Here is a 21,782-nt window from a genome sequence, read left to right as displayed (position 1 = left end):
TAAAGTCTCCTCAGGAGATGTCGGGATTATATTCTGTGTGGGGGGGGAGGGGAGAGAGAAAGGATCCGGCAGGCGTTTCTCTCTTCGGCGGAGGGATTCCTCAAGGGTCCACGGGTAGTTCTGGAAAGTAGTTCTGGCGCGCAAGTTCGAGCTACAGAAAGCGACTGCGCATGCGTGCGGCTCCCGGTTAGCTGACCGTCTCTGAGGCGGCGGGGCTCGGATGGCTTCGCGGCGGCGACAGGAGGAGATCCTCCGCTTCCACAACTTCCTCCTGCAGTAAGTGGGCTCCTCTAATCTTGGGACTGTTTAAAAAAAATTAGGGTTTTTAGCTCTCCGCTTTATCCTCACAACAACCCAGCGAGGTAGGCTTGAAAGGCAGAGCTGAGGGTTCACGGAGCTCCAGTTTAATGGATGATTATAAAAATAGAGAGGGGGAAAAACACCAGGAGGCAGCCTTACTAGCCTTGCAATACAGTAAGAGGACGATTATTATGATTTAGTTCATTTTTATTCTCTTGCTAATAAAGTCTGCCATTCAGATAATTGCATTTAGGTTTCTGCTGGGGCTCTTTTGCCTCATACAACTAACTAAAAAAAAAATATCAAGTAAACTGAAATTACCCAGATTTAGTTATTTTGTAATTTTTACAACCCATAATATCATTCCTGGATTGGTATTTGCCATTCATGGTTTAGCTCTGAGGGAAGATTTGAACCCAGGCTCTGTCCTGTCAAGGCTGGGCATGAAAATTTATTTATTTATTTGTTGGTTCGATTTATATGCCGCCCTTCTCTGGAGACTCAGGGTGGCTTACAATGCATTAAGCAATAGCCTTCATACTTTTGTATATACCTGCTTAGTAGGGCTTTCACCCCCCCCCAAGCGCTGTTCTTTTTTATACAAAGTCAGCTTATTATTATTAAATATTATTAAATATTATAATTATTATTATTAAAATACTGGAATGGGCTGAAATTCGTGGGGGCTTTCAGTGGAGGCTGTGAAAAAAATGTAAAAAATGTACCTTGGCAAAACTAAGGAAAGGTTTACAGTGTGACCAATTAAAGAAGACCCTGATGGTTTCTCTCCAGCTCTCAGTAAATGCTAATATTGGTAGTCTTACAACAATTCATTTAGTGACGATCGAAGTTACAGCAGCACTGGGAAAAAGTGACCATTTTTCACACTTATTTTTTCACACTTATGGCCGTTTTTTCATACTGATGACCCTTGTAGCATCTCCATGGTCATGTCATCCAAATTCAGATACTTGGCAACTGGTTCATACTTATGACCGTTGCAGTTTCCTGGGAAGTCACATGATCCCCTTTTGCGACCTTCTGACAAGCAAAGTCAGTGGGAAAGCCAGATTCACTTAACAACCATGTTACAGACTTCCGGGTTGGCTCCGCAGCACCATTGACGGTCTTTTTAGACCGCCGCCCCCGTGATTCCGTTGAGCCGTTCTGACAGCGTTAATCAGCTGTCAAACGGCTTGAAAATCTCCCCTTCGGGAAAAGAAGGGGAGGAGAGCAGGTGGGTGAGGGTAGAGCTCCCTGAAAACCCCTGGATTAATTCCAGGGGTTAGGAGGGTGAGAGCTCCCCGTTCAGCCCACTGAAGCTCCGGATCCGGGGGGACTCTGTTTTTTTTACAGAGCTAGGTGTTGCGTCCAATTTCTGCTGTCAAACAGAAGATTAAATGATTTCAAAAAAGCAGGCGGAACAGAAGCAGGAGGACAAGCTTTTTGCAAGTATAACACTTAACTCCGGGGATACAATGTTTCTAATTGGATTTTCTGAGCTGGAAGTTAAGATGGCGTTTCTTTGTTGCGATTTTAAAAGGGAAAGTTAGAAAAAGTTTTTGCTAATAGACTCGTGCTCAGAGACTGGCTTTAAGTTGCTGGAATAGATTTTGAAGAGCTGTTTGGGAAAAGATTGTTTATAAAGAAATTGCTGAATGCTGCTCAAAAGGATGGCTCTGACTTTATGATTTTATGGTTGTGGGAAGAAAGAAAATTTCTTTAAAATAAAATGGCTTCTAAGAAAGGAGATCTTGAAAGTGCTGGATGCTATTTGGAGGTGTCAGAAACGAAACAGTTGTCTGATTTACAGAGTTGTAAGGATTTTGATGCAGAACTTACAGAATTTATAAAAGAAGCCATGAATAATCATACTGCAGCTATAAGTAACCAAATAGCAATTCTTAAAGGGATAACAACAGAAATGACTGAGGAAATCAAAACAACTACGGAGCATGATGACAACTCAGGAGATATTGCAGCAGAGAGGGTGGAAGAATTTTCTCAAGAATTTTTGAGCTTACTCTCTGCTCTTTTCGGAAAAATTGATAGAATCCTTCAAAATTATGACTTGGTTTGGAAAAAAGTAGTAAATGACCAGACTTTCGAAGTTTCAGAAGATGAAGGAGACTTGTCAGTGGCATCTATACATTTAATAGAAAAGAAACAATTGAACTTTTCTTCACAAACTCTTGACAAACTTTGGTTTTACAGACGAAGGAATGAACTGATTTATATAAGCATGAAGAGGCGATTTGGGGGCTCTAAATCAGAGGAAACTTTTTTAAAAAGGGGACAATTTTTGCAGTTATATCAACCTCAAATTAAAATGAAAAACCTCCTCAAAATAGAAGTAGGAGGGATGCAGAAAGATTGGAAAAAATATAAAAAGAAAGCAAGAATGGAAGATTAACCTTTTCTTTTGGCTTTGTAGTTGTTCTACTCATGGTTAAAAATGATTATGTTGTAGGTATTATAACTACTGAGGGGGGAAAAAGTATAAAGTTAAATATTGATTTTTAAATATGATGTACTAATGGTTGATTAATCCTTTTTGGTTTTTTAGTTTATGTATTAATGGTTAATTATGTTGTTGATTATCTTTTAAATTTTAAAAATTGGAGGGAGGAATAATGAAGGGGGGAAATTTAGAAACTTAAAAAATGTAGAAATTTAATTAGTGAATATCTAAGGTTTATTTTTTGTTATGAGATTTCAAAATAAGAAACCAAGAATGGAAGATTTTTTTTTTTTTTTTTTTGGCTTTGCAGTTGTTCTATTCATGGTTTAAATTGATTATGTTTTAGGTGTTATAACTACTGAGGGGGAAAAAGTATAAAGTTGAATATTGATTTTTAAATATGATGTATTAATGGTTGATTAATCTTTTTTGGTTTTCTAGTTAATGTACTAATGGTTAATTATAAAAATGTAGAAATTTAATTAGTGAATATCTAAGGTTTATTTTTTGTTATGAGATTTCAAAATATCTGAACTTTGAGAAAAATAGGAGGGGGAAAAATGTTTTTAGGTTTGAATGTTTAAGATTTGTTAATGGTTTTAAAATTTTTAGAGTTATTGGATTACATGTTACTTTGTGTTTATATAAAGGGAGGTTGATGAAATTGTAAAAGGGGAGTTAAGGGGTCTTGGGAGTTATTAAATCTTGCAGTTAGCTAGTTTATTTTAGCGAATGTTTGGTGAAATCTATGCCCTGTTTTTGTTCTGGGAAGTCGGGGGTGGGGGGTGGTAAGGAGGGGTTGAAGATTGAGTTTACCAAATTGATTTTTTTTTCTTTTTTTCTGATGATAGTATGAATGATTGTTTATATTGTATACTTGTTTGATCAGAAAATAAAAACTTTTTTATTAAAAAAAAAAACAACCATGTTACAAATGTAATTATTTTATTTTATTTTATTTTATTTTTATTTGATTTATATGCCGCCCTTCTCCGGAGACTCAGGGCGGCTTACAATGTGCTCAGCAATAGCCTTCATCCTTTTGTATATTTATACAAAGTCAGCTTATTGCCCCCACAACTGGGTCCTCATTTCACCTACCTTAGAAAGGATGGAAGGCTGAGTCAACCTTGAGCCTGGCGAGATTCGAACCTGCAGTAATTGCAGGCAGCTGGTCTTAATAACAGGGTGCTTTAGACCACTGTACTACCAAGGCTCTTCAGTGATCTTGCAGTGATTCATTTAACAACTGTGGCAAGAAAGGCTGCAAAATGGGTCAAAACTCACTTAACAACTGTCTTCAATTAGCAATAAAAAGTTTGGGCTCCATTGTGGTCATACGATGAAGACTACCTGTATGCAAATACCATTTGACTGGTGGATTGCCAATATTTCCAGGCTGATTTTTCAGGTGTGTGATGCAGTGGGAAGGACCCCATGCAACACAAAGCCTTATGTGGTACAGAGGCTCTTTGAAAAATGCTGCCAAATTGTATTTTTAATGTACCAGAAGAGAGTTATACAGGCAGTCCTTGACTTATGATCACAATTGTGCCCAAAATTTCCATTGCTAAGGAAGACAGAGGTTAAGTGAGTTTTGCCCCATTTTACAACCATTCTTGCCATAGTTGTTAAGTGAATCACTATGGTTGTTAAGTTAGTAACATGGTTGCTAAGTGAATCTGGCTTTCCCATTTCTTGTCATCGTGATCACTGGGGACCTGGGGACACTACAAACATCATAAATATGAGGCACTTGCCAATCGCTCAAATTTTGATCATGTGACCAGGGGGATGCTGCAATGGTCGTAAGTGTGAAAAATGGTCATAAGTCAACTTTTTCAGTCCTGTTATAATTTCCAATGTACATTAAACAAATGGTTAGAAATCATGGACTACCTGTATTCTGTTCCCATTTAGAAAGATTGGAGAGGGGCCAAATATTCAGTAACGTATGAATATGTTTGCTTGGATTTTAATGGAAGCTGTTCATATTGTTTTGGGGAATTTTTTTACACCACATGTATTCACAATAAATAATAAATAATACCATAAGAATAACTACTAAACTCAATTAATTAATTGTGTAATTAATTACATTTAGTTATATCAAATCAATTGTTTTTCCATTTTCTTAGGTTTGGGGGGAGGTTTGCTTCTATATTTATCCGCTTTGGGTGATGCCCCCTTCGTGCACAGTTCATTAGGTTCAAATTACAACTGTGGCTGTGAAAAAATGTAACATGTACCTTGGCAAAACTATTTAAGGAAAGATTTACACAGTGTAACCAATTAAAGAAAATACACACACAGGCCAAATATGTTTCCTAAAAGGTCTGGATGAATGAAATGTATAAATGAATGTTGCATAAAAAGTAGGGTTAGTCTTGGATGGGACACTCCCAAGAAATCGTAGGGCAATAGACTAGACTGGGAAGTTTTATAAACACCTCAGAAAAATCCATCTGGTGAACTTGGGCCAGTTACTCTCTCTCTCAACCCTAAGAAGAAAGCAGAAGGAAGCTATTTCCAAAAATCTTGCTAAGAAAACTGCAGGGTCTAGTCCAGACAGTCATCAGGGCTCATTTGGGGGACTCAAATCCCCCCAAAACCCCAAACATCTTTCTATTCTTTGGACAGAATGAGCTGCCTCCTTTTGACTTTGATTCCTTGTGAGTCTTTTAACATTAAAATTACCATACCAGTCACCTTATAGGGGAGATGGGCAGCATACAAAGGGAAGGAAGGAAGGTATTCTGCCAGATCTTTCTAAATAAAGATATAGTTCAGACTTCAGTTTTCAGCCTCAGGAAGCCCAGTAAAGGATCAGCTTTACCTAGTCTCATCCAATATGCATTTCAGAAGCCTCAAACAGGTGGAAAGTTGTGTGTTACAGGAAGAATTAGGCAAATCTAATATCTGTCTATCTGTAGACAGATATTAGAACTGTAGTAGTTTACAAGATGCATTGTGAATATTGGCTGGAACCTGTATAGTTTATTGGTAGTCCTCATTTGGTGACTGATTTGTTTAGCGACAACAGTTACAACTGTGATGAAAAAGTAACTATTCGACTCATATGTATGACTTTCACAGGTCTGTAAAGTAAAGGAACCTGAAGTAAGAACATAAGCACAGTTGTGGTTTCATTTGTTGCTGCTCCCAACATGGTTGCTAAATGAGGTCTATTGAGAGCTCTGTTATGGGTAACTATCAATCTTTCTATGTTGTCATTAACAGAGTTGGAAGGGACCTTATAGGTCATCTAGTCCAACCCCCCCCCACTCAAGCAGGAGACCTTATATCATTTCTGACAAATGGCAGTCCAATCTTTTCTTGAAAGTCTCAAGTGATGAAGCTCCCACAACTTCCGAAGGCAAGCTGTTCTCACTGTCAGAAAGTTCCTCCTCATTTCTAGGTTGAATCTCTCCTTGGTCAGTTTCCATCCATTATTCCTTGTCTGGCCTTCAGGTGCTTTGGAAAACAGCTTGACCCCCTCCTCTCTGTGGCAGCCCCTCAAATATTGGAACACTGCTATCATGTCTCCCCTGGTCCTTCTCTTCACTAGACTAACCATGCCCAGTTCATGTAACCGTTCTTCATATGTTTTAGTCTCCAGTCCCCTAATCCTGGTTGCTCTCCTGTGCACTTTTTCTAGAGTCCCAACATCTTTTTTACAGTGTGGTGACCAAAACTGGATGCAGTACACTAGGTGTAGTTTTACTAGAGCTTTATAGAGTGGTATTAGTACCTCACTTGATCTTTTCCCCCAGTTTATATGTGTGCTTTTGGTTTTTCTTACCTAAGTGTAAAACTTTACTTTTCTCTACATTGAATTTCATTTTGTTAGATAGGGCCCAGTGTTCAAGTCTCTCAAGATCCATCTGGATCTTGAGCCTATCTTCTAGGGCTGTGATGGCGAACCTATGGCACGCGTGCCACAGGTGGCACACGGAGCCATATCTGTGGGCACGCCAGTGTTGCCCTAGCTCAGCTCCAGTGTGCATGCGCGTGCCAACCAGCTAATTTTCAGTCCTTCCAGGTCCACCAGAAGTCAGGAAATGGGCCATTTCTGGCCTCTGGAGGGCCTCCGGGGGACCTCCAGAGGGGGTGTGGGAGGCCGTTTTTGCCCTCCCCAGGCTCCAAAAAAGCCTCTGGAGCCTGGGGAGGGTGAAAAACAGGCCGACCTGGCCAACCGGTAACCTTTTTGCCATCGCGTGCCAAAAGCGGGGAGAGTGCGGGGGAGGTCGCACATGCATGAGCGGGGAGGGGAAGGGGGGCATGGGTGGCATTGAATTATGGGTGTGGGCACACACGTGTTTGACCCCCCCTCCCCCCGTGCTCCCCCCACTTTTGGCACCCGACGGCAAAAAGGTTAGCCATCCCTGTTCTAGGGTGTTAGCTATTCCTGCCAGTTTAGTATCATCTGCAAATAGAAGTTCCCCTTCTATTCCCTCATCTAAGTCGTTTATGAAGATATTGAAGAGTACTGGGCCTAAGACGGAACCTTGTGGCACCCCACTGCTTACTTCTCTCCATGTAGACTTAGACCCATTAAGGACTACTCGGTGAGTACGGTTTGTCAGCCACTTGCGAATCCATCTGGTGGTGAAGCTATCCCACTTTTTTCTAGCTTACAAAGAAGTAGGTTGTAGTCTACTTTGTCGAATGCCTTGCTGAAGTCTAAGTATATTATGTCCACAGTATTTTGCTGGTCTACTAATTTAGTCACTATGTTGAAAAATGAAATAAGATTGGTTTGGCATGATCTGTTTTTAACAAACCCGTGCTGACTGCTAGTTATTACTTTACTGGTTTCTAGGTATTGGCAGGTCTGTTTTTTTATTATCTTTTCCAGTATCTTTCAGCTCTTTCTTTTCTTCTGTGTGCATGTAGTTGCCATTTTGCTTATAGTTATCAAATACTTTGGAATTTAGTCAAGAGAATGGTGTAGAGTTGTCTTGTGTTTTCCTCTGCTGGTAATAAGCAGGAAGGTGATGGATGGAATTTTCTTATTTTGTTCTAGGTTGCTACATGGTAGACTGACTTTAAAAGTAACATTAGTATATAGGCACATCTCATGTCAAACAGCATTTTAGCAGTGGTTACATTCTGAAAATTCTACCAGGATTTCATTTTGCTCTTTGAGATCTGTTTCCAGTATTCAGAAAAAATAAGTAAATCACTATTTATATTTCAGAGTATATGAGGAAAGAAAGCAGAATAATACAACTGGCCCTTTTACTTTTGAGGTATGTTTATTAAGTGTTTTAAACATAGTATTAGTTGACAGGAAATGTTTTGCAGTTAAAGGTAGTGAAGTTTAGAAATGCTAAGATTTAAAATAGTTTAATGTTAGATATAGATTCTAGAAGGGGAAAATATATAATGCTGAAAGAAGTTTAATTTATTTATATTTTTTAAGTCTGTGAAATGTTCCTTCTTGTTGTAAGGATAAATTTGGAGAGGTAATGCTATATCTTTACTCCAGAGGGAAACATAGGATATAAGTATAATAAATAATAAAAATGACAAGTCATCTTAACAGATATGTTGTATAATTCAAATTGCAAATTTCAACTGTTGATACAAATTAATTTGAATACATTCTATGAAAGGAAATATAGATTTATTTTCTCTTTTCTCTGTAGCTTGGTTTGTGTTATTTTTATATAGTTTTATGGTTGTTTTCTTTAAATAAATTTTATTTTGCTAGGGAAGGATTATTCATAAATCCTGGAGTCTGCTATAAAGCATGATTGCCAAGTTATGCATGTATCAACATTAAAACTCTCATATAGTCTGGTGGAAAAACATCTTAATTCTTCACACACAGTCTTTATCCTCTGTCCTCTAAGGAGATCCCAGACTATAGAAAGTTACTGAAAAATCTGTAATTCTGACATCTGCTACTTTGAAGTAAGATTAGGCTGCAAAGGAAAGGATGTGCATGAATGGAAATTGCTATAAATTTGCCTTCCATACGTTCAGTGCATAAGCATATGGTGCTGTAAGTAAAATTATTTTTAAATTTAAATTGAGAAAAGTACTATGGAAACAACTTGTTGCTTTTTACCAGACTGACCTACAAGTCCATTTGATCAATGAAGGCCATACAAATCCCTTAGAAAAGTTTTGGGACCAAAATGGAGGGTTTTTTATTGTAGAGAAAATGGTAAGTTGGTAAGTAAGTTGACTATTTCTATATGTTCCACCTTTCTGGAACTTAGCAAATTTTCTAGCACAGCTGCTTTTTTGCAGAGATCATATGAAGAAACCAGCAGTCTGGAAGAATGGCAAAATGGTGAGCCTTCTGTTTCTGAGGCTTTCCTGAAAGAGAATTTATCAGCATCTCCTTTGGCCCTTTCAAAAGCCAGGTATGCATGTTTGTGTGATTATTTTAATCTTTATCCTTTAGAATATATATTCTTCCTAAAGCAAAAATTAATTTTACTTCCTAGCAGAACAGCTATAATTCAACGTATATTAGTTTCTACAAAATGGTATCAACTTTTAATATTTGAGCGAGTAGAATTTTGTACCAATAATTCCTCAAAGAGGGACAATTATAAGATTCCTTTGGTTTGTGTGTATATAATAAGCATTCACATACCTAATGGAATAAGCACTACCTTCCTTTTTAAATTAATGTTAACTGTTTTGGGATACAAAAAAGTAAAAGTTAAAATACAGCAAATACTTTGTAATTAGCAATCTTCCATTCTGATATAATGTCTTTTCACCATTGATAGGCAGTTGATTTCTTTCTACACAATGTCACAAAATCCAAACATGAAACATTTACAAATCAACGGTGCAGTGCAGCTTCCTCCGCTCTGGGTACGATGTGAACCTTCTGACCCAAAACAGACAATTTGGCTTGGAGCAGAACCTTTGAGGAATGGAAATAACCTTTCGGGAATCAGGCTTCACACTGTTAATTGCAGTGGTAAGTGTCTATGGAGAGTCTTAGTCATCCAGGTCATGGTTGTCCAAAAGGTGCTTTTTCAAAAGGCAACTGGACTATGTTTTTCCTTGAAGATGGAAAGAGAGAAGACTGAAGAAGCTTCTTGGATGAGGAACAAAACATCTTCAAGGAAAAACAAAGCCCAGCTGCCTTTTGAAAAAGCCCTTTGGGATTGCGGTGGTAAGGTGTTGGCCTGTGGTGGGAGGTTCCATCAGCAATGAGTAGAAGAAATGGAAAAATCTACTAATGTTTTTTTAAAAAGTCAGAATCTAGGGTATATACCGTATTTTTCAGAGTATAAGATTCACTCCCCCCCCCCCAAAAAAAGTGGATGCAAATGTGTTTGCGTCTTATACAGCAAATACGTGCCCATTTTTACCCTCCCAAACCCATGTGTCCCGTTTTTGCCCTCCCCGGCATGCAGAATCAGTCTCCAGGCCAATCCACCTGTTTTTGGCCTCCGGGGGTCCCATTTTTGCCCTCCCAGGGAGGCCTCCAGAAGCCAAAAACAGTCGCGTTTTTGGCCTGCAGAGTGCTTCTGCATGCTGGGGAGGGCAAAAATGGAATGCACGGAGGCAAAAAACTATTTTTTTCTTGTTTTCCTCCTCTAAACCAAGGTGCGTCTTATAGTCTGATGCGTCTTATACTCCGAAAAATACGGGTACTTCTAAAATGAAACCTGTTTTAGCAAATTGATTCAAACAAAGTGTTATTCTTGAAGTTGTGGGCTAAAACTGTATGTAATTAGGATTGGTTATTTAGAGTAGCCTCTGGAAATATCTCTCTGCTTTTGGATATATGTTTTTCTCTGCTACTTCAAACTTAAAGATTAATTGAGGTATGTTATTAGTTGCTAATTACAATTTTTGATACAGTATTCCACTACATTTTAGCTGCTGATAGGAATAATAGAATTAATATTAGAAGATTTTAAAAATGAAATCAAAGCTTTTTATCAAGCTTTGATAATTAGTTAGCCCTCATTCGGTTTTTTTCCCTAGGTCCCGTTTCAAATAATAATTATTCTATTGGCTTGGAAGAACTGAAAGAAAATCATAGAATGAGACATCATGCTTCAGATGTATGTTTATTTTGATTTTTCTTCACAACCAAATATATACTAAAAATTTTAAAAATGAAACAAACCGCAATTGAACATTTTCTGAGTTTAGTATATAGTGTTTTAATACATAGCACAATAACTTTGAATTTAATATGTGCTGGATCATTATATACTGAATGCAGAGAGAGGCCTTTGTTTTCAGTGCGGCTTTTAGGGAGTTTTTATTATTGTAGTCTTAACCTGATTTTAAGGTAATTTATAAAATATAATGTTTTCATGGCTACAGTCATTCAGCATGGCTGGCTATAGCTGTAAACTCTCTTGTGTCGTAGCTGACAATAACAGGCTTTGCCCGTTATGACTTTCTCGAATCCACTTCACTGGACTCCTCGACTCAGGAAGATTATCTTATTCCATTGGAGAGAAATATATATGCAGATTTTGCTTGGGAGGGTGTGAAAATGATGCTGGAGACCCCTCCCCTCTCATCCTCTGCTCTGTTGGTAAGGAAATCAACAGTTTCAATACTGTGATAATAACAGATGCTGAAATGTTGCTGCTAATTTAGGAATAATTTAATTGTGAACAGGGTAAATGAGGAAGTGTGCAAATGATCTTGTTGTATAACATTCGAATCTCAAAACAGGCAATTCAAGAAATAATGAATATAAGTAAATGATTCATTCTTTCTAGACCTAGAACCTATATATAGGGGATCACATATTTATAGATAGATAGAGATATAGATATGAATCATTTTATTTTTGAAAATTTCAGACACTTCAGATGACCTCTGGGAGCCCCTTGAGTTCTGTATATGAGCCAAACAGGGAATTGCAGTTTCTCTTGGTGAGTATTGCGACTTTATTTCCCAGTCAGAAAATAATGCTTAGCTGAGTAATAGCAGGGATGATTGCAAGATTTTACTCGACAGTCCTCTTTGAAATGGAATCACGGTAGAATTGTTAAACATGCTTTAAATGAATGTTTTTAATGTGTTAACACTTAAACGTCCTGGTAATTTCAGTAGCATTTTTATTTTGTGTGTGTGTGCATCTGGGCACATAAGTATATGTAATATATTCTACTGAAGAGCAAACCCCCTTAATTGGATCAGTCTACTTCTGAGGCAGCAGCCTGTCTTAAATAGCCACGAATGACATTGTGTGTTGCACTCTGTTGTATCAAGCCATGACTTTAGACTTGTTTGTTTTTGGATGATGGCATTAGAGTTTGGCTGAGACCTTGAAGAATGGAGTAATAAAATGGCCGAAGGCACTGGGAAGAAAGTCTGCTGTTGAACTAGTAGAGAAACTTTTGAAAGGTAAAGCTAAGCATTTTGGAAATAATTCCCTTGAAGTCTTAACTGAAATATGTGTAATGGCTGAGTTTGCATTGCACACTTGGTCTGCTGAATAAATTAGAGTGGCTGGATTCACACAGTGCACTAATCCCAAATGGAAAACACCAGATATGAGCCAATAAGTGGCATGGAGGCAAGTGTGCCATGTCATCACGAATTGATGTGTTCAGGAAATGTTCCTTCCAGCCAGAGTTGCATGAGAACAAAGTATGTTCCATTACATTAAAGCTGATGGCCATTTTTTTTCTTTTAGATTTAAAAGATGTAGTAGATGGACTGACATCACAAAATGAAGATGATACTGAGGTATTTGGTAAGATAGTGAATGGAAAAAATATTCCCTCAAAACACTAGATTGACATAATATTTTACCTTGGATGCAAACTGAAGACTGTTTCAATATTGAAGCTTTCAGTGAGTTTTCTAGTTGAGTTGTCTCAACTAGAATGGCAAAACTAATAGGCATCCTTTTGGGAAACCTATTTCCAAATTTGATACAAATAGTTGTTGTTTAGCAACTGCCTTGTTCAGTGGCCATTCAATTACTCAACGCCTCTAAACTTAACTAGAAATGGGAGAAGTTATATTAGAAGTGTCAATCACCCTTTCTTGGAGGGTTGATGACAAGAGTGTTATATTTCCTGCCACCTTCATAGCTTTTTAATGCACTTTGTTATTTTGAACCTTTAAAATTCTATTTCTAGTTTTCTTATTAATGTAAATACATGGTTGTAAAGTTTCTTTGAACTGTAATGTTTAAATAACTAAAATAGTAATTCCAGTTTCATTTTGAAATTTGAAATTCATTTTTTGCTGGTTCTCCAGGATAACACTGCTGCAGTCATTGATTCCATGAAAACGCTTTTTAGTCAGCGCGGAGACCTTGATTTCCTTGAATTGCTGTGGTGTAATATATGGAGAAGTATGTATGTTTCTAGATTCTGTCTCTCAAAACATTGTGAGATGCTCAGTCTTTAAGGGGACCAGGGAAGGATTTTTATAATTCACCTGGTCTACGTTGAGTTGGCTACTGCTTTATTTAATACTTGACGTTTCTCCCCCGAGACGTTGCTTCGCATGAGGAGCTGGTGAAGTGTTTATCGTTGGTAATAAGAGCCCTTCAGCATGGAGAACTGCAGACATGGGTGAGTCGGAGTAACAGACCTGGAATGCTATACTTCCTATACTTCAGCATGCCCAGCCTTTTCGAACCAGGAGTTGATGTGATGTGCAAAAGGATGCACTCCCTAAAACCAGGGGCAAGATTAGGAGAAAGAACTAGGCAGAACCAAATCAAAACCTAAGCTGAATGCAGTTACAGGTATTCCTTGACTTATGACCATTTGTTCAGTGACTTTTTGAAATTAGGATGGCACTGAAAAATGGGCTTACGACCTGTGCCCCAAATTACAGCAATTGCAGCACCTCCATGTCACGTGATCAGAAGTCAAGCACTTGGTAGCCCACTTGCCCTTCTGACCACAGTCGCCCCCCCTCCCCATCTCTGCTCTTTTGGCTACCCTGCACCCTGCCTTCTGGGGTGGCAACCGCTCCCAGAACTAATAGCTCTGCGGCTGCTGCCATGCCCAGAAAGCCTCAGCAAGCATTCATTTACCCATCTGCCTTCTTGCCCACCAACCTTTCTTTCACCTGTTGTGCCCAGCACTTCACTGCATTTGCTTTCTCATTTTCAGACCCAGCCACTGGCAAACATTTCCTACACATAGCTAAAGCTATGCTACCTTCAGAAAGGTTTGTGAAGAGAGGGCAACTTTAGCCACTTCAGGAAAGGGGAGGGCTGGAGAGCCGCATGGGGCTGGGGAGAGAAGGCGTGTCCTACAGATGTTTGTTTTTTTTTTAAAAAAAAATAGAAATGTATAAATTGGAAACTAATTGATTTGGAATTGCTTGATAGAGGTTAATGGGTCCTCCATCCTCAAATCTTCTCAATAATATTATATTGAGCAGTTAATAGAATTCAAATCCCTTAGTCTTTGGTTGCCAGAGAAGCAGCCTGTTATGACACAACAGTATCATGTAGTTTCTTTAATTCTGACTTAGGTCTATACCTGTTAAGAAACTCCACATTTATTTCCCAAACCATAGTTAAATAAAATGTGGCTTGGCAGGAGATATCAATCCAGTCAAATAGTCTTACCTGGCCAAATATATGTACTTAATTGCTAGAAATATATGTACTTAATATATGTACTTAATTGCTAGAAGTAATGTTAGGGTATGGTACTAAAAAGTACTTAGTTTGTTTTCCTTTTTCTTCCTCCTGATCTTTACAGCAGATATATCTTATTAGGTGCTCAAAAAGTCAAGATGGCAGCCACAACCATGTGTTTAACACCCCAGCTTCTAGAAGTGTTTCCCCCATTGTTCCATGATTCAGTCTTTATGTTTCAGATTTTTTTTATCCTGATTTAATCTGTGCCCTGTGCATTAGGGAGTCTCAAATATTCTGGTCTCATTTTGTGATTCTTTTCCAAACTGAGCTTAACATGAGACAGGATGATGATTGGCGACTATATTTTGGTTGAATGATGGGTGCAGGAGGTTTATTTTGCACACTTAAAATGTGTAATTTATGTAGTATTTGGAATTAGATTTATTTAAATGGTTATTTTGAGATATTTCGGGATATATACTATAAAGAGTAGGAAGACCTATGTAAAACATTTGTTCTCTTTGTAGATTCATCAAGAAAGCAACAGTTTACTGAGCAAATTGATCAAGCAATCTTATCATGGAAAGATGGAAACAGTTTCTCTTGATGGAGATTCTCCCGTTCAAATGCTTGTAGAAATAGGCGTGGATAAAATGAAGAGAGACTATATCAGCTATTTTGTGGGTATGTTGGGTACCCATCCTGATTTTGGGTAGTTGTGTCCAAATGATTTGTTTTTCTCTGTAAAAAACAGATATTAGTATCTTGTCAACTAATACAAGTGGTGAGCAAATTACTTATCAGACATCAAGCTGTATTGATTTAATTTACAAACTAATAAATAGAGATTTTTTTTCTAAACAAAATTGATTATCTGACATTGCTGGATCCCTCCCCATCGTCACTTTCCCCTGCTAACCTCTGAACTATGGAAGGTAAAACTCTTTAGCTGTCTCCTTACTCCAGTTTTTCTTTCAGTTTCTCAGTTGGCCCCAATAATGCAAAAATGGAGGCAAATCTCATTCTCTCCAGCTTTTGGTTTTCTAATTTTGTAATAAATAATAAATTAAGGCTTGCATTGCAGTTTTTAGCATTTATTTTGTATGAAATTGTGATACAAATTATGTTTTGTGTTTCAGGCAAAGAATTTGCCATACGGACTCATTTGGTAAGTCATAGTCTTCACTTTCCAAATAATAAAAGGGTGTCAAACTCGCGGCCCACAGGGCGGATGTGTCACACACCGCCCACGCCCATTTTAGCGAAGGGGGGAAAAGTCACAATAATCATGTGGTGATGACGTGAGTTTGACACCCCTGAAATAATATTATATAAGTAGTCCTCGACTTATGAACACAACTGGGACCAGAATTTCCATTGCTAAGCAGACTGATTGTTAAATGAGCCACATCTGATTTTATGATCTTTTTTGCCACAGTTATTAAGTGAATCACATGTTGTTAAGTAAATCCAAGTTCCCCCACTGACTGCTTGTTTGTTGGAAGCCAGTGAGGAAGGCCACAAATAACAATCACATGACTCTGGGACCCTGCAAGTGTCATAAACACAGGCTGGTTGCCAAGTGCCTGGATTTTGATCACATGACTGCAGAGATGCTGCAGTGGTTAAAAGTGCAAAATTGGTTGGTCGTAAGTCACTTTCAGCACCATTGTAACTTTGAACGCTTGCTAAACAAATGGCTATAAGTCGAGGACTACCTCTACTTGAGAGTTAAATAGCGACAGATGTCTGGCATGGAGAGCATTGGAGAGATTCTTACTGGATTTTTGCAACTGAGGCTGTCTACATATTGTTATTTACCCAATCCTTAGGAAAGCGAGCATTTGGTTATGATTAGGGATGCTGTCAATAGCTCCTGATGTTTGTTCTCTGTTATCTCTTTTAAAGGATTACTTCATGTCCACATCAGTAGATCTTCAGGAACAGGTTCATCGTATCCAGAAACTACACCACATGTTGGAAATTGTGGACAACTGCTTGGATCTTATCAAACTAGAACATGAGAACCTCATCTTTCTGACACAGTAATTGCTTGCCAGCAACTTTCTCTTAATAAGAGGGTTCCCTTGAATAAATGTGATGTTAGGGGTGGTTTTGTTTCATATAGCTGTGCAAAAAGTGCGCAGCTCCTACGCTTCTTTCTGCATTTGGAGAAGGAAGGCTAAAGGAATACTTCAGCAGCATGGGGAACACCCATAAATTAATAGTTACCGATTGTTTTGATCCTTTAGGAGTAGCATTTCGTTCTTACCTTCATTTTCCATTCCTATCTCTGTATTAAATCAAGAGGCAAGGGAAGAAACTTTATTCTTCCCATTATGTCCCTAAAGTCACAACACAATTTATTTTTAAAGAGAGAGTTCTCCCTGATGTATGCTATTTAAAAACCATCTCCAAGGAGTATTGAGTGGGGAATACTTTGAAATTGAAGGTCTGGCTGTGAGATCCATTTTTTGCAAGGGTTTAAAGTTCAGAACAATCCCTGAAAATGAGTCTTTCAAATTTAAAAGACTTCTCAATTGTCACAGAACAAATAATTTTCCAGACAACACGATGTTCATTAAGCACTAAGAAATGTACTTAATAGAAAACCAATTTTTAAAAAATTGTCACAAAACAAATATTTTGAGACTTGCATATCCCTATTTCTTACCAAAGTTTAAACCTTTAATATAGAACAGAAATGTATTTAATATGACTGGAAAGTGATTGTATGTATTGCATTTGATTAAATATTAAAAATGAAATCAACTTTAGGTTTTGGCCTAGCTTTGCCCACTTGTTTTGATCTGCTTATTCTGTGGCTTATATAGGATACCTTGTGGGTCAACTTCTAGGCTTGGGTATAATTAGTGTCTTTTGCTTTTTATTCAGTTCAGTCCAAGTTTATTCATCATGGTACCTATCTAAATTGCTATTTATATAACTATATCTCTGTGTGTGTGTACCGTATTTTTAGGAGTATAAGATGCACCATAGTTTTTGGGGAGGAAAATAAGAAAAAAGCTGATTGGCAGGTGGATCGGCCTCCCGGAATACCCCCAATCAGCTGTTCCCAGAGGTGAATTTTAGCAACAGGTTCCTTGGTTGTGAGCTCTGGGCCTTGCTTTTTTTTTGAAACTTCTGAAACTCCGTTTTTTTTTTTTCCTGCCTCTGAAAGGCTCCGAAACAGAGCTTCAGGAAAAAAAGCCTCTGAAGCTCTGTTTGGGGGCTTCTTTTCTGAAGCTTCGTTTCTGATGCTTTTTTCAGCCTCTGAAACCTCCGTTTGAGAAGCTGGACGGGGCTACATTCGGAGTATAAGATGCACCCAGATTTTCACCCTCTTTTTTGGGGGGAAAGGTGTGTCTTATAGTCCAAAAAATACGGTATATGTAGTGTGTGTGTGTGTATACATACACTATATTGTATGTATTGAACAGAAATCTGAAGTTGCCACTGGTTTTCATTTACATTGTAATCTATATAACTTTTCTAATATTTTATCTAAGAATTGGTTGAGTGAAACTATTTTTGTTTTTGTAGGACTTGTATCAATTACTATAAAGAAAATCCTCTGAATGAAAAGCATGCATTTCAGCTACCAGTCAGGACATGTTTGGTGAAGGAATTTTACCAAAAGTAAGTTAAGTCCTCAGAGAGTTAAGGGCCATCTATCAATTGGCAGAGAAGCAATAATAAATGGCATAGAAGTTTCCTTGTCAGTCAAACATGGGCAGTAGTTGAAACTTTGTCTTTGAGGAAAGATAACATTTGTAATGTCATGTAGGGCTTCCGAGGTGACAACCAGCATCCCAAATTGCAATCAGAAGTTACCCTGTTTCCCCCAAAATAAGACATCCCCTGATAATAAGCCCAATCGGGCTTTTGAGCACATGGCAATAAGGCTAAATGCTTATTTCAGGGTTCAAAAAAATACAAGACGGTCTTATTTTTGGGGAAACCCGGTAACAGGCTGCCAGTGCAGCTCCCATTATAATGGGGTGGGTGGACAAACCACAATGTGCCCATGATTACCTGGGCCACTGCTTGTTGTGCTAGCTGGGGTTTCCAGTTGATCTTCCAGAACAGTCAAACCTAGAACATACTACAGTAATCCGTCTGTGGGGGAATTATTGGGGGAACTACCTGCCAAGGGAGAGGGAGGGAGGGAGTAAAAAGACATTCCAGTATGGAATCGCTCCAGGAGAGGAAACAACAGAGGCTAGACTATGAAAGACTAGCTCCAGTTTCTCAGGGGTATGCAGTCAGTTTGGCGAGATTCTGATAAACAGGTGATCAGCAATAACCGATCAATGTTGGCCTATTCACAGAATTGTTCTGATTCTTTGCGCCTGACAACTACTAATGGGGAGACTGACAGCTTGACCTTTCCTCACTGTCTCATTTGACTGGAAGCAGCCATTGGGGAAGGAGAACCATTGAAGAAAATGCTTCTCATTCCAGCCCTCACTGTCAGCACAGAACAATATTAAAACAAATTCTTATAGAATTCCTATTTAGTCCATTCAGGCAAGTGAATTCAGATGCTAAGCGAGAGAGTCTAGTTCCAAACAATAATTTCCAAGAATTGTTGTAAGTCATTGCTCTCTCTGGTTAGGGCTCAAGACTCGCAGCTTTCCTTCATAGCTACAACATTCAGAGATAGTCTTGAGATCTGGCTACCTGCAGGAGACTTTTTTTACCACAGAACTTTCCAAATATACGCACCTCTTTAATATTATCAATTCTTACCTTTTTTTTTTTTTTTACAGTGCTCATCCTCAAATATGGAGAGTGGAAATCAGCAGCGGTCAAGGACCAAAAAGGGTGAAAACAATATGGCAGCTTAGCAGCACCCCTCCAGCTGAACACATGCAGCCAGCCAATGGAGGTGAGGAACTTTTGCAGTCTGGAATCTAGAATGGCTTTAGCTTTTACCTTTCATTCATTATAGCTGCTGTTGTAAACAAAGCCCTGTTCTGAAATTTCCTTCTGGAATTTATTAGCAGATCACTTGGTGGCATGTAATATTTTGCGTCCCTCTGTTTATTCTCTGGCTTCTTATCTGTGGAATGTATCTATCTATTTGTTTTGGGTGTTCTATTCTAACAGGTGGTATCCACAGATCTAGATAAAATTGTGTTTTCTGTCTATGAGAAAACTGCCCTTGTTTTGTTTTCCTTTTGGTTAAAATAACTAGAACCCATAGTTGACCTTCTGTCCTATTTTCTTCTTATGTTTGGGGAAGTTAGTTTCCAGAGTGAATGACTTTCTTGTTTTGCATAATTTTAATTGGCTTCATAGCTGGGAGACTCTCCAAATCTGAGTCGTGGGTGTATTTCCCAGTAGAAATGTCAATAAAATTCCCCTGTAACTGTGAAAGAGCCCTCATAAATGACCCTCCCATCCAAAGCGGTTAAAATGTTTTCTTTTGAGTTTTCCCCCATGTTTGTTACCATTGCCTTTTGTTCTGCAGATTCACTGGATGACACTGAAATCTGTGGCAAGAAAGAGAAGCATTTTATCACACTTTCTGAGTGCTCTCAAGTGGACTTCACCTAAACATGTGCAACTCTAAGGTGTGTAGACTCCAACTTTCAGAATTCTGGCTGAGGAGTTCTGGAAGTTAGAGTCCACACTGAGTTGCCAAGGCTGAGAAACATTGCTATAAATCCTTGGAATTGGATTAAGGGATCCAATATTGATTGAAAAGCTGATTTGAGTTAGCTAGCCATGAGATGTCTGGGGAAAGAAAGGTGGCAACCTCTGTAAAGAGGGGTATTTTTTGCTAGCAGTGTTTCAGTGAGTCTTCCACATTGATTATTGCTTTCATATTCTCTGTTCAAAACACTGAACTTTTATTATTAGTGCTTTGAAGAAGCAGTTTGGTTTTATTTCATTTAATAGGGAACAGTTTATTCTTCTTGCACTCCAAGATATTCTCAACCATTTTCTGCAACACTACAATTCAGAAGCCTCAACTTTTTTGTAGTCCCCATTCCTGATGGTGAGGTTACACAAAAGGTTCTGTGCACAGAATAGGAAGTTCTGGGTCTGGACCCAAAGTGGACATACCTCTAGGTTGAGAAGAAAGGAGAAGGTCAACTGAGGCAATTATATGGAGAACAGGTCAAGGAAAGAAAAAAGAAGGTAGATCAAAATTTTCTGCAAAACATCACGTATGCTATATATATATATATATATATATATATATATATATATATATATATATATATATATATATATATTTATGCAAGTTTCAACTTTGGACTAAAATGTGTGTGCTAGGCAGAAGGTTTTAGGGTGGAAGGGAGAGGGGCAAAAAAGGCAAGGACATAAGCAGTGATGGTCACTAAGGGGAGGAGGGGAAGATTGACATGCAGCCTGGCTTACAGCCCAGGGAAGAGGAGCCGAGTGATGGAAAGCCCAGCAGCTTTGACCAAGAGGCCTTCCAGATTTTGTTTGAGCCAAATCCTGGGGCCAAGAAAAGGTTCCATGTTCTGATTCTATCGAGCTGCAGCCCATCAGGAATGATTTTGGTGGCATTTCTGAAACGCTGTGCCTCTGAATTCAGTAGGAAAAACTGCATTTTTGTGCCCAGCCATAAGAGTTAAGTTGGCTTTTAACTAGTTTTGGAATTGTTGGGAATTTTAGCATTGCCTCATTGAAATGTATTTTATGAGCCACCAAGGATTGGGTGGCATATATATTTGCCAAATAAACATATACTACAGCTTCTCACTTCTGTGGCATTGCAAGTTGTTAATTTTTCATAGAATTGGAATTACCACTGAAGTCCTGGCATCGAGTACAACTGTTGGCCTTTGCAGGTAGATTGTCTAGCCTGCACTTAAATCCATCTCTGATACCTGCCTTGGATGCTTGCACCATCCAACTGCTCTTAACTGCTTTAAATTTTTCTCAGCTCTCAGAAAAATGATCCCTTTCCTTGTCAGTCTTCTCAAGGCTAAACGGGTTTAGTCTCCTTATACAGTTTTGTGTCTAGTTCCCCAAGCACCTTCCTGCCCTTCTTGGTATATAAGGGGTCCCCAACTCCTGGGCTGCAGACTGGTACCGGTCCTTGACCTGTTAGCAACCAGGCCACACAAGTGGCTGAGCGAGTGAATCTTCATCTGTGCATGCACGGGATCTACGTTGTGTGAAAAATCACACACACATACACCCCTCTGAAAAAATTGTCTTGTGCAAAACCAATCCCTGGTGCCAGAAAGGTTGGAGACCACTGTAGTATATGAACCAGTTTATTATCAGTTCTTAAAGCATGTTACACAAAACTGGTCAGGACTGAGCTAGGATCCACCAATGCTAAACTGAGCGGAATTTTGGAATCCTACCACCCTTTTGCAGGCAGTAGTTTTATTGCTAACAAGCTAGAATTGTGTGCCATTATCATGCTGCTGCCAGGTAGTCAGTTTATAATTGATTATAGTTCCA

General features: G+C 38.6%; 1 protein-coding gene across 1 annotated transcript; it reads left to right on the top strand.

Annotated features, from left to right (window-relative positions):
* Nucleotides 1-230: 230 nt before the first annotated feature.
* ZWILCH (zwilch kinetochore protein) lies at nt 231-20,500 on the top strand. Its single transcript, XM_070953584.1, has 18 exons — nt 231-276; nt 7,962-8,013; nt 8,841-8,936; nt 9,023-9,138; nt 9,514-9,710; nt 10,730-10,809; nt 11,124-11,294; nt 11,569-11,640; nt 12,022-12,115; nt 12,408-12,460; nt 12,980-13,076; nt 13,220-13,299; nt 14,855-15,011; nt 15,467-15,495; nt 16,236-16,372; nt 17,871-17,966; nt 19,100-19,218; nt 19,804-20,500. The coding sequence occupies exons 3-18, from the start codon at nt 8,934-8,936 to the stop codon at nt 19,887-19,889; spliced, it is 1,587 nt and encodes a 528-aa protein (XP_070809685.1). The 5' UTR covers nt 231-276; nt 7,962-8,013; nt 8,841-8,933; the 3' UTR covers nt 19,890-20,500.
* Nucleotides 20,501-21,782: the final 1,282 nt, after the last annotated feature.

The sequence above is a fragment of the Pituophis catenifer genome, unplaced genomic scaffold (genome assembly GCF_029215685.1).
Source record: "Pituophis catenifer annectens isolate HBS135680 unplaced genomic scaffold, rPitCat1.0.hap2 SCAF_14, whole genome shotgun sequence".
Lineage (NCBI taxonomy): Eukaryota > Metazoa > Chordata > Lepidosauria > Squamata > Colubridae > Pituophis > Pituophis catenifer.
This window is presented reverse-complemented; position numbering and strand designations above follow the sequence as displayed.